The sequence below is a fragment of the Echinops telfairi genome, unplaced genomic scaffold, assembly GCF_000313985.2.
Source record: "Echinops telfairi isolate 266 unplaced genomic scaffold, ASM31398v2 ScPeMD7_5;HRSCAF=22, whole genome shotgun sequence".
NCBI classification, from domain to species: Eukaryota; Metazoa; Chordata; class Mammalia; order Afrosoricida; family Tenrecidae; genus Echinops; species Echinops telfairi.
This window is the reverse complement of record NW_022103901.1, coordinates 112,318-123,912: the sequence shown is the minus strand read 5'-3', so window position 1 is coordinate 123,912 and position 11,595 is coordinate 112,318. Positions and strand designations below refer to the sequence as shown.

Genomic DNA, 11,595 nt, shown 5'->3' with positions numbered 1-11,595 from the left:
GTCAGAGCGCGCGGATTGGCGGAGCGGTGGCACTGGCGAGAGTCACGGCCGAGCCCGGCCCCGCACTCTCATCTCCCGCCCGCCCGCTCCTTCCTCCTCCCCTCGGCCGTGCCCACCAGGCCTCTGCGGCCGTAGCCGCGGGTCAGGGCTCCTCCTCCTGTGCTCGGAGAGGAGAAGATGGAAAAGGTGGCCCAGAGGAGCAGGCAGGGAGGCGGGTCACTCGGGACACTGGTGAGAAGGGCAGTCGCGGCCCTTCCCAAGACCCCCGCCCGGGGACCCGCCGGGCACCCGCGCCTGCCGCCTCCGCTCCTCTCCAAGGGCTTCGCGCCAAACCGAGGCTAAGTTGGTCCCTCCCTGAGCAGCGGGGCGTCCGCACCTCCGGAACTGCTCCCGCCGGCGGGCCTGCCAGCTTTCGCCCCTCACTGGGCCAGGGGGAGGAGAAGGAAGGGGCGCGGGGCCGCCGCGGTGGGCGCGGCGTCGGGTCTGGCTAGAAGAGAGCCCTAATTCGTCCCATCCAGAAGGAAATCCAGGGTCCCCGACATGCTTTCCCCACCTACCCCAAGGGGACACACCTGCGCCTTAACCAGGGCACTGAGAGGTACCCCATGCGCAGACACCTCCCCTGCTGTGGGCGTGTGTGTGTGTGTGTGTGTGTGTGTGTGTGTGTCTCCTGTGCTTCAAGCCGTGGCCAAGGCAGGCAGCCCATCCAACGTGGTCTCCTGGGGATGAGACTCTGCCTGGGCCCCCTGCATCCAATAGGAACTATTAATTAACAGGGTGTCAAACATGAAAAGCCTCAATTAGGGAAGCGGGCATGGGAAGCAGCTAGCAGGTAAGTCCCCAACACAAGGCCAGTGCCCTCTGATGGGCCGCTTAAAGCGCCTGCAAGAGTCCAGAGCAGGTGATGGAGAAACCCGGAAAAGCAGGAGAGGGCTGCAGCCTGGATCCCAGCCCTGCATCCATTCTCATGCTGTGTAGGTCTGGCATCTCACCAGCCTCTCTGGTTTTGTTTCTGCACTGCGAAGTAAAGGCCAGGAGCCCCCCACCACAAATCTTACAGTCCGGCCCAGCCCACATTCAGTAGCTCACCCCCTAGATACTGGACATAGGGAGGAGGCCGCCTCCGCCCTCTGGCCTGTGGAATACAGCTGGATAGGTGACAAGGCCCAGAGGTTGTGGAGTGGCCTCCGGGGTCAGGGAAGTGGAGACCAGAGGGAACAGTAGATTGGAGTTAAGCCAGGCTACTGACAGCTTACTCTACCAGGTGTTTCACTCCTGCATCCTTATCATCCAGGGAGCAGTCTGAGACAGCCGAGGGAAGAAAGACGGGAGATGTCAGGACCGCCAGTGAGCGTGCACGTGTGCACACATGTACTTGTGTGCAGGCTTGGTGTGTCTGCATGTGTGTGCTTGTACGTTTGTGCCATTATGTGTGCCTGTGTGTACATGTGCACTGGTGTGTGTGCATGTGTACATTTGATCTGTGATTGGGGAGGTATGCATCTGTGGTGCTTGTATGTAAGTGTGAGGGTATGCATGCACACATGTGTATCTGGGGGAGGAGGCAAGTTCAGATTTAGAACATGGCTGAGACCCCATGGCTTATATCTGGTGGGCATAAGAAAAGTCTGGAGCTGGGCTCATCCCCCCACTCAGCAAGCCCCCCATGTAGCTACTAATGCTTCCCAGATGTGATCCAGTGTCCCCAGGGTACATCGTTGTGACCTGACCCCACCAACACCTGGGCCTGGGGGTTTCTGGAGGCCCTGCTCATCCCCATCCCCAGGAACAGTGGTCTCAGCTCAGGTGCCTCCCTCCTGTCGTCCATTTGGTCTCCTCTTCGGTTGAGGGGCCTTCTCTAATACCCAGCACTCTTGGAACCTGTTGTCTCTTTGCTTAGTACTCCCTAAATCCCAGCAAGACAGGGGTCCCTGGTGCCCTCTGCACAGTCATGCCCCAGGGCCTGGGGCACAGAAGCTCTGAGAGGCAGGACACAATCAGAGGAGACCTGTGTCATGACTCTGGGACCTGGGACACAGAGAGTGACCTGGAGCAGACACTGGCCTGGCTTCCACCTGGCTGTCCACGCTGGCTCTGCAGGGTGATATGGTGTGGCTTCCATGCAGAGTGCCCAGGGCAGAGACAGACCTGGTCGGGGCTCTGCTTGCTGGTCTATGACCTGCAGGGTCAGGGGGGCTGCCCATGAGCAATACCCAGTACATGCCAGGCCCTGGGCTTTGTCTGCCAAAAGCCAGCCCCCCACCGCCGCCCCTCCCCACCTCCCTGGATAAGCCAATGGGAGAAACCATGCCGGTGGTGTCAGGGATCACGCTGAGGGCAGAGAAAGGGGGGTGGTGGCACAATGGGTTGCAGGTAGGCTGCTAACAACCAGCTCAGCAGTTTGAACCCAGCAGCTGCTCCTCTGGGAAAGACAAGGCTTTCTGCTCCCTGCAGACTCACAGCCTGGGAAACCCACAGGGGCAGTTCGACTGTGCTACAGGGTCCTGTGGGTCAGAACCCACATGATGGCAGGGAGTTGTGTTTTGTCTGGGGAGGCTTTTGAGAAGGGGAATTTGGGGGCAGCAAGGGTGTCTGTGGCATGATGTTTTCTGGGTTTCAGCCAGGCCTAGGGGTGGCTGGTGGCTTGGGGGACATGAAGTCACTAGGCAGGGAGAGGCAAGGCTGGGACACAGCTGGGGGTCCTGGAGGGTTTGGGGCCACAGTCCAGGGGAGTGACACAGTGTTGAGGAGGGGACCCAGATGGCGCAGCCTGCAGGCCGAGACCCAGTGCCTCTGGGCAAAGGAAAGCCCCAAGCCCCCAGGAGACAGGCAAGCCAGTGTGGTGCTGAGAAGAAGGATTTTGACCTGGTGCCACCCGAGGGCCCACGGATTTCCCAGAGCCAAGGGCTGCATCATGGGATGGGGCTTGACAGGCCAGTTAGTCCAAGATGGGCAGCCTCTGTGTGGCCAGAGGGCTCCAATGGGCCTGAGGTACGGGGAACAGTCAGGGGAAGCAACTGGTAGAGCTGAGGGGTGCATCTTCTGGGGCGTTTTTCTAGAATGGGGGTGGGGGTGGGTAGGGAGCAGGGAGCAGGGGGCCTAGATGGGGAGCCTGGAGCGGCCACAAGCTACCAGGACACCGCAGAGGGGCCTAGGCTGTCCCAAGGGCTGAGCTCAAGCACTGCCACAGGGGGGCTGGGACTGCCATGAGAAGCAGGGACCTGGAGGGGTGGCACCATGGGGGATCCAGGAGGGGGCGACCTCCCTGTCCCCCACACAGGTGAAGAGGTGGGTGTGGTAAACTGAGGGTCTGGATGAGAATATCAGACAGCTAAATCCTTTATGCACATCATTACGGGTCTGGAAAGCCGACTCTGGTGGGGGGAGACCCTGACAGTGATGAGCTATAAATAAACCTCAACACACATTCTCGTGAGGGGACACAGTCCTCCAACAACCCCCATAATGGGAGTGCCCTACCATATAAGATGGATCATTTGGGCGGCAGTTGTTCTCTGGGCCTGAGGGCTGTCTGCAGATGAGAGCGTTCAGGCTCTACAGCCAACCCACCATCAATGCAGCCAACCTCCGGGGAGGGCTCAGGGGCATTGGAGGTCAACTAGCACGAGGTCAAGACGCTGACTCACTCAATGCTCGTCGATGTTACCTGGGTGTGCTGTTCCCATTGACTGTATGATGTGCCTACCTTATGAAGGGTCTTGAGTCCCATTACATCTACCCATCGGAAGTCTTGACATGGAATGAGGAACCCCTGTGCCCTGCTGCCCACCAGGCTTTCTCTAATATTTTCCACGCACAATGGCAAAGTCGCTCCTGAGGATTCATTTGAGTGTTGAGGACCCCTCACCCCAACAGTGGGGGCCTCGGTTGTTGTGGTCATTTTATAGGTTCTCTGCGCTCCTGCCCCACTCCCTTCCCTGGGACCCTAGCCCAGCTCAGCTCTCCTGTGGCCTGTGAGCCCTGGGGTGTGTGAGCCACACTCGCTGGCCTGGCTGGACACCCTGGCTACTCTTGGCAAGGAAAAGGCCACTTGTAAGTGGACACAGCGGGTGCCGAGAGCTGCGGGTGTGGACACAGCCTCCGCATGAGAAGGCAAAGACGTGTAGACATGGGTAATTGTGGGAGAGGATTTGGGACTCAAAAATCTCAAACTACTGCCGCGCAGAGGATGCCAACTCTGAGGGACCCCCTAGGACAGCGAGTAACTCCTAGCAGAAGGAGAAGCCTCGTCTTTCTCCCACAGACCAGCTGGTGGGGTTCACACTGCTGACCTTGCGATGAGCCTGATGGCCATGCATGGTCACCTGACCACGGTGCCTGAAGGATATAGGAGCCGACAAAGCCGTCATCTGAGAGGGATGGGCACTGAGACAGGTGAGGGTGAATGGGCAGGGGTGCTCACAGCCCCCAGGAGCAGAGAGAGGCTTCAGGGTGGGGTGGGGTCTCAATGCCCCAGTCTTTGCCCCAGAGACACCCTTATCTAGCACAGGCCTATAAGCTTCGGGTGACACGTTTCTGGAATATTCTGGAAGAGCCCAGGGCTCCTTCCTGGGGTGGGAGGCTGGGGGACAGCAGGCCTTGAGAGCTGACCCAGCCCAGTCTCTCCCCTGCCTGCCCTGAGGGTCCAGGGTACCACCCACAGTATCCGGTCCAGGCGCCTACCCCGCCCACCCAGGATGCCAGGATGTTTTCCTACGGCTTACTCCCCCATACCTCCAGGCCAGCTCTGCTCTGACCGCAGACTATTCTGGGAGCTGGGCGGGGTAGCCTGGAGGACTGTCCTGTGCCAGAGGCAGGCCAGCACCTTTGGGCATATAGGAGGCTACCTCCTTGCCCATTGGATGAAAGGACACTGAAGCACCCCTCCCTCCTCCTGCCTCTGCGGAGAACACAGCTTTGAGCTGAAGAGAGGCCTTCGCACAAGTCTGGAGACACTCATGTCCCCTGCTGGGCTGGAGCAGCCCTCAGCAAGCTCCTCCTCCTGGGTCACCAGAGGGCCTTGAAACTAACTGGTTTCTAACTCCTTGGTTCTAACTGGAGGGACAGGTCGAGTAAAGTGCCGGGAAGTGTGGCCTCATTTGTCTGCTTTAAGAGCTCCAGTTGTGGCCTTGCCTGTCCCACAAAGACCATTCAGAACCCGCCCTCTGCTGACCCTGAGAAAATGCCCAGGTGTGCCCCAGTCTGTTCCCAGATTCCAGTGTCCGTGCAAGCCACACACCCACATGTGTGCACCCGTAACCCATGCCAATCGCACTAATCTACATGCTGATGCTGATGCGGTGGGGGATGTTAGGGGAGATGTTAGGGGTTTTTAGGGGATGTGAAGGGGCTGCTAAGAGGGGATGTTAGGGGATTGTTAGGGAGGTTTTGGGGGGTTGTTAGGTGCTGTGGTCCTTCATGTGCCCCTTGCAGTCCTCTGCTCAAACTGGGGATAGGGGTGTCCAGGGGTCACACTGTCCTTCAGGAAGGACGCCAGCCCTCAGGGTTGCCATCCGCCAGAAAATCGGCTTTCTCAGCGTCAGTCCAGGACACACAGGGGGAACACCAGCGGGTATGGGCCTCTCCAGGAGGGGCTGCAATGCAGCATGCCCAACTGTCCAGCATGGAATCTGTCCATTGCCAGGGTCAGGCTCGGCAGGACGGGCTCCTGGGGGCTCAGATGGGGAGCTCGTGGCGTCCGGGTGGTGGTGATGGCCCAGCACTCACCAGGGTCTGCTGCGAGTCCTCTCCCTGTCGACAGGGGATAGGTGAGGTCTTAATTCAGGGTTTTATTGGCCATTTCTGGACTTAGCCCTGGGGCAACTCAAGGGGGGTGGAGCAGGTAGGTAGCTTTGATGGGGTACAGATGGCTCTGTCTCAGCTCCACATCATTGTCTGTGGGAACGGGGCCACCTGGTGTCCCGCAGATGGGACAGCGAGTGCTGGGGGCAGGGCACTGTGCTCGCCTGGGAGGGGGCCTGGGTGGGACAGGGCCTGCTGGGGTGGGGAGGGGTCTGGGGTGGGGATAGCCTCTAGGGTGGGAATTGGGGTCTATAGTGGGGACAAGTGTCTGGATGGGTACAAAGTCTGGGAAAGGGAAGGAATGGGGGGCAGGGACAGGATCCGACTGGTGTCAGATGGAGGAGTGAGCAGAACAGACCTACAGAAGGTGCCTGGCCTGGGGGGTGGGGGTGGGGACAGTGGAGCTGGCAGCCTCACCTGGCTGAGATGGGCTTCCCTGGAGGTGGCATTGGATGGGGAAATCTGAAAAGGCCCCTGAAGGGTGAGTAGGAGTTTTCTAGGCAGGGGGAAGAGCCAGGGTGGTAGCTTCTTTCTCACCTCAAACCATGAAGGGTCCTTAGAAAGAAACGGGCAACCTGCCTACTGGGGGACTGCAGGGTCAGCAGCAGGCAGGGGTGGTTATTGGCTGGCCCAGGGGCTGCAGCCCAGAGTTGGAGAGTAGAGCCAGCAGTGGCTGGGACGGTCATTCCTCGAGCTTGTTGCTTTATTGTCCCTGACTACGGCGAGTGGCCCTGGAAGCTTTGCTGCAGCGGAGAAGCAAGTGCTCAGGTGCTGACCAAGTGGCAGTAGTTAAAGCCCACCCACTGCTCTGTGGGAGAAAGACCCGGCAGCCTGACGAAGCTGCTGACCTGTGAGTCACTAGGGGGCAGTTTTCGGCCGAATGCGGTTTCTCGGCTGCAGCTCCCATCAGTCCGAGTTCCTTGGGTGGGCTGTGGAGCAAGGACCTTGCCTGTGCAGCATCGTGGCCTCCAATCGAGCCATGGAACTGCACGCACGGGCACACCCGCCTCATGTCTCCCCAAGGAGCAGGGCTTGGAGAGCTGCTGCGGGCAGGCAGCCGGTCCTGCAGCGTGATCCACCCAGGGCCACCCTGATGGTCAGACCCCTGACCTGAGCAGTGTCTTCACTCTGCCTCTGCCCGCCACCCTGGGGTTTCCCTGTGACCCTGGGGGCAAGAGCTCCCACTGGCAGGCAGAAGCAGTGTGCGTATATGGGGTGGGGGTGTGGAGATGCAGAAGGCACCCCTACGGCAAGCTCATGGCATCTGAAGTGCCTGCAGGATGTGGGCAAGAGGCAGGGGTTCCGGTGCTCCCCCCACCCCCACTGCACAGCTCCAGGACTGGGTCTCCTGGGGCCACTCCTCCTTGGAAGGGCACAGCCTGGGGAATGGGGTGTCCACAGCTCACACCAAGTAGCTGCCTCGGCCTGATTCCAGCCTGGCTCTGGCAGCAGAGGAACCCAGAGCTGTGGCTGTAGCTGTGGCCCACACACCCTGAGCAGCTCACCTGCTGAGCCACGGGCATCTGTCTGTGTCCTCCTGGAAGCAGGAGCAGCTGCAGAGGCCGTGGCCAGGCCAAGGATGGAGCTGCGAAGGATGAAGGCAGCCCATCCATCATCCCTGCCTGGCCCCGGACTCAAGGTCAGAAGCACTGCTTCCCCCCTTACTTCTATCTTTAACACTTTCACTCCGGCCTCCTGCAAAACCAGCCCGAGGTAAGGCCATCCCAGAGCCCACCTGCTCCATCTGCTGCAGGACCTTGGGGTCCAGGGCTCCCCGAGTCTGCCCACCGGAGCTGAGGGTCCCCAAGGAGGCACCTGGCTCCATCTCTTATGGGGGAAATGGAGGCCCCAGGGTGGGCACCGTGGCCCCTCCAAATGCTGGTGGTGGTCCCAGAAGGGAGACGTCATAGTGTGGGGGACATGAGTCCAGGATCCCATGTGCAAGGGAGCACGGGGAGGGGTGTGTGGAACCACTGACCACCGACTGCAGCCCTCAAACTTGCCCCTCCCTCAGCACCACTGGAGGCCCCAGCCTCCTCTAGAAGGTGCAGCATTGGCCCCCAGGGACCAAGTCAGCCCTAGTCAAGTCCCTGAGCCCTCCCTGCCTCATGCCCATCTAAATTCCCCCAGGCCTCTGCTCCTTTCCTGGCACCCAACTCCCACCATCTCCTCCTTCCCTGTCTCCATCTCAAATGCATCTTGTGGCTCCAGTCCAGAAAGGGATGGTGGGGTGCTGGAGGGAGCCTGTGAGGGGGTGCCCTGAGCTGGAGGCCTGTGCTCCTCTAAGGAAACCCCAAACTAGATGCCTTCAATGCCTCAGATGGCCCTCACCCCATACCTCCCTCACCCCAACACCCCCCACCAACATCTCCCAACCCTAGAACCCCATCCCACTCTCAGAATCCCGAACCCGAACCCTCAGACTTCCCCGACCCCCGGCCCCTCTATTCCTGTTGCTGCACATCTGGATTCCTATCCTGTGGCTACTGTTGACCTTGGATGCTGATGCTCCTTGGCTGCTGTAGCCATCCCCATACAGTGGTCCTCAGCAAGGTCATTTGTCCCCTCACCCCTCACCAATTTAGCCACCTCCACCCCCAGCACTCACTGTCCTCTCCTGGGAATGAGACCTGGAGGTGCGGGCAGGGCGGTGGGCTGTGGCAGTGTTTACTGAGCACCTACTGTGTGCCAATCTCTTAGGCAGCACCAACTGTGTGCTGCTCCTCTGAGCAGTGTTCACTGAGCTCCTACTACACACTGCTCCTCTGAGCACCACTATGTGCCACTCTCCTAGGCAGAACCTAATGCAGCGGTTACACATCGTGCTGCTCACTGCAAGGTCACCAGTTCAAAAGCACCAGCTGCTGTAAAGAGTGACCATCTCAGAATCCCACAGGGGCACTTCTACCTGTCTTATGGGACCACTGTGGGTTGGCTTCGACTCGATGGCAGTGAGTGAGAGGCAGTGCTTTTTGAGCACCTACTGGGTGTCCTCCTAGGCCTGCTCACCACTGTGTTAGGCTGGGAGGGTAGGGTGGGAAAGGGGAACTGATTATAAGGATCTACATATAACCTCCTCCCTGGGGGATGGACAACAGAAAAGTGGGTGAAGGGAGACATAGGGCAGTGTAAGACATGACAAAATAATAATTTATAAATTATCAAGGGTTCATGAGGGAGGGGGGATCTGGGAAAGAGAGGGGGAAATGAGGAGCTGATGCCAGGGGCTTAAGTGGAGAGCAAATGTTCTGAGAATGATGAGGGCAATGAATGTACAAATGTGCTTTACACAATTGGTGTGTGTATAGATTGTGATGAGAGCTGTATGTGCCCCTAATAAAATTATTTTTTAACAAAGAGCTTCTTATCGAAGAGCAATTGTACATTGAGAAAACATCCCAGACCAGTCCATAAATCCAATATTAGCCCATATGTTCAATACTAGTCTTCAGACTCACACAGCACATGCAATAAAGCGGAATGCAAGAAGATCACAGGCCAGTGGGTAGAAGGTCTTGTGGCAGTGGAAGCATCTTAACGTTGGCACGGGTCTCCACGTGTCTCCTCCAGCTCTCTCAGTGTCTCAACAGCAGGAAAGGGAAGTCACAGAGAGTGGATCTGGCCTCCAGTGAGCTGTTTATCTCCATCACACCTCAAGCTGCCACCTAAACTCCACCCCTTCATTCTTAAGATCCTCAAGTTGACAGGAGACTATGTAACTACCACCCCCTAACAGGTATTTGAGAGCAGATATTTGGGGCTGTGTGTGGAAGGTCAAAGATGTGGTTGTTATGTGCCATTGAGTGGGCTCCCACCCCCCAGAGACCCCGTGAAAACTCTGTCCTGCGCCAGCCTCACCATTGTCCCTCTTCCTGAGCCACTGGTGCAGCTGCTCAGTGAGGGCCTTCTTCTTTTCTGCCACCCCTCCCCTTTAACAAACACGATGTCCTTCTCCAGGGACTGGTCTCTCCTGACAACATGTCCAAAGTTGTAAGACAAGGTCTCACCATCCTTGCCGCACTTCTTCCAAGACCAACTAGGTTTGCTATTTTAGCAGTCTCTAGTGCTTTAAATATTCTTCTCTACCACCACAATTCAAATGCACTGACTTTTCTACAGTCTTTGTTATTCAATATCTAGTTTTCACATGCATATGATGTAATGGGGAATACCATTGCTTGGGTCAGGCACACCTTAATCCTCAAAGTGACATCCTTGCTGTTCAACACTCTGAAGAGGTCCTTGTGCAGCAGACTTGACCTAATACAATATGTCTTTTGATCTCTTGACTGCTGCTTCCCTGAGCATTAACTTTGGATCCAAATAAGACAAAACTCCTCACAATCTTTTCTCCATTTGTCATGATGTTTCTCATTGGCTCAGTGGTGAGGGTTTTGGTCTTGCTTACAACCCTTGATCTTCGTCAGCAAGTGCTTCAATTCCTTGTGTCATCTGCATACCCCAGGTTGTTAATAAGCCTTCGACCAATCTTGATGCCACCTCTTCTTCATATAATCCATCTTCTTCGAAGATTTTCTCAGCATACAGACTGAACAAGTATGGTGAGAAGATACAACCCTGATGCACACCTTCCCTGATCCTAAACCCAGCAGGATTCCCTTGTTCTGTTCCAACATGCCTCTTGATGCATGTATAAGTTATGAACAAGCACAATGAAGTATTCCGGAATTCTCATTCTTCGCAAGCTTATCCATAGTTTACTATGGCCCACACAGTCGAAGGCCTTTGGGTAGTCAATGAAACACAAGTAAACATCTTTCTGGTATTTTCTGAACATCTTTCTGGTATTTTCTGCTTTGAGCCAAGTCCCCCCCCTCCCCCCTACAGACATCAGCAATGACATCCCTTGTTCCACGTCCTCTTCTGAATCCAGCCTGGACTTCTGGCAGCTCCCTTTTAGCATGCTCCTGTAACCATTGTTGGATGATCTTAAGTAACTTTATTTGTGTGAGATATCAGTGATGCTGGTCTGTAGTCTGCGCACTCTCTGGGTCACCTTTCTTTGGAACAGGCACAAATATGGATCTCCCAGCCTGTTGGCCAGGGACCTGTCTTCCGAATGTCCTGGCATAGATGGCAAGAGCTTCCGGTGCTTCTTCAGCTTGCTGAAACATTTCAATGGGTATACTGTCCAGGTCATACTTGCACTCTTGTGGAATTGCTTTCATTTTTGTCAGCTTTATCCTGAACTTACATATGTGCAATTGATGGTCTGTTCCACAGTCAGTTCCTGGTCTGATATTGAGCTTTTTCATCGTGTCTTCCCACAGCTGTAGTCAACTTGATTTCCATGAATTCCATCTGGGGAAGTCCATGTGCATAGTGGCCTTTTGTGTTGTTGGAAGAAAGAAAAAGGTATCTGCTATGAACAAGTCATTGGTTCACAAAATTCTATCATGAGCTCTCCAGTGTCATTTCTATCACCAGGTTCATATCTCTCAACTACTATTCCTTCCTCTTTGTTTCCAACCTTAGCATTCCAATCACCAACAACTATCAATGCATCCTGATTGGATGTTTGATTAATCTCCAATGGAAGACACTGACAGAGTTCTTCAGTGTTTTCATCATCGACGGTGAGAGCAGGTGTCCGTGGCTGTGTGGAAGGTCCAGGGTGAAAACATGTATTCATGGCTGCCTGTGGAAGGTTGAGGCTCATGGAAGAGATACTGTGGGGGAAAGACCAGACCCCACAACTAATCACGGGTTTGATAGGCGCAATTGTATGGTTGAGATATATAAAGATTATAATAAAGCCATAGAGAATGAGAG

At 56.1% G+C, this 11,595-nt stretch overlaps 1 protein-coding gene across 1 annotated transcript in view; it reads right to left on the bottom strand.

Annotated features, from left to right (window-relative positions):
* FAM20C (FAM20C golgi associated secretory pathway kinase) overlaps positions 1–7,627 on the bottom strand; it is a 44,951-nt gene extending 37,324 nt beyond the window's left edge. The window contains exons 1-2 of the mRNA XM_004705870.2: positions 7,538–7,627; positions 5,728–5,751 (exon numbers count right to left, since the gene is read on the bottom strand). Of these exons, the coding sequence (XP_004705927.1) occupies positions 5,728–5,751; positions 7,538–7,627 (114 nt within the window). The remainder of the gene's footprint in view (positions 1–5,727; positions 5,752–7,537) is intronic.
* Between the last annotated feature and the right edge of the window lie 3,968 nt (positions 7,628–11,595).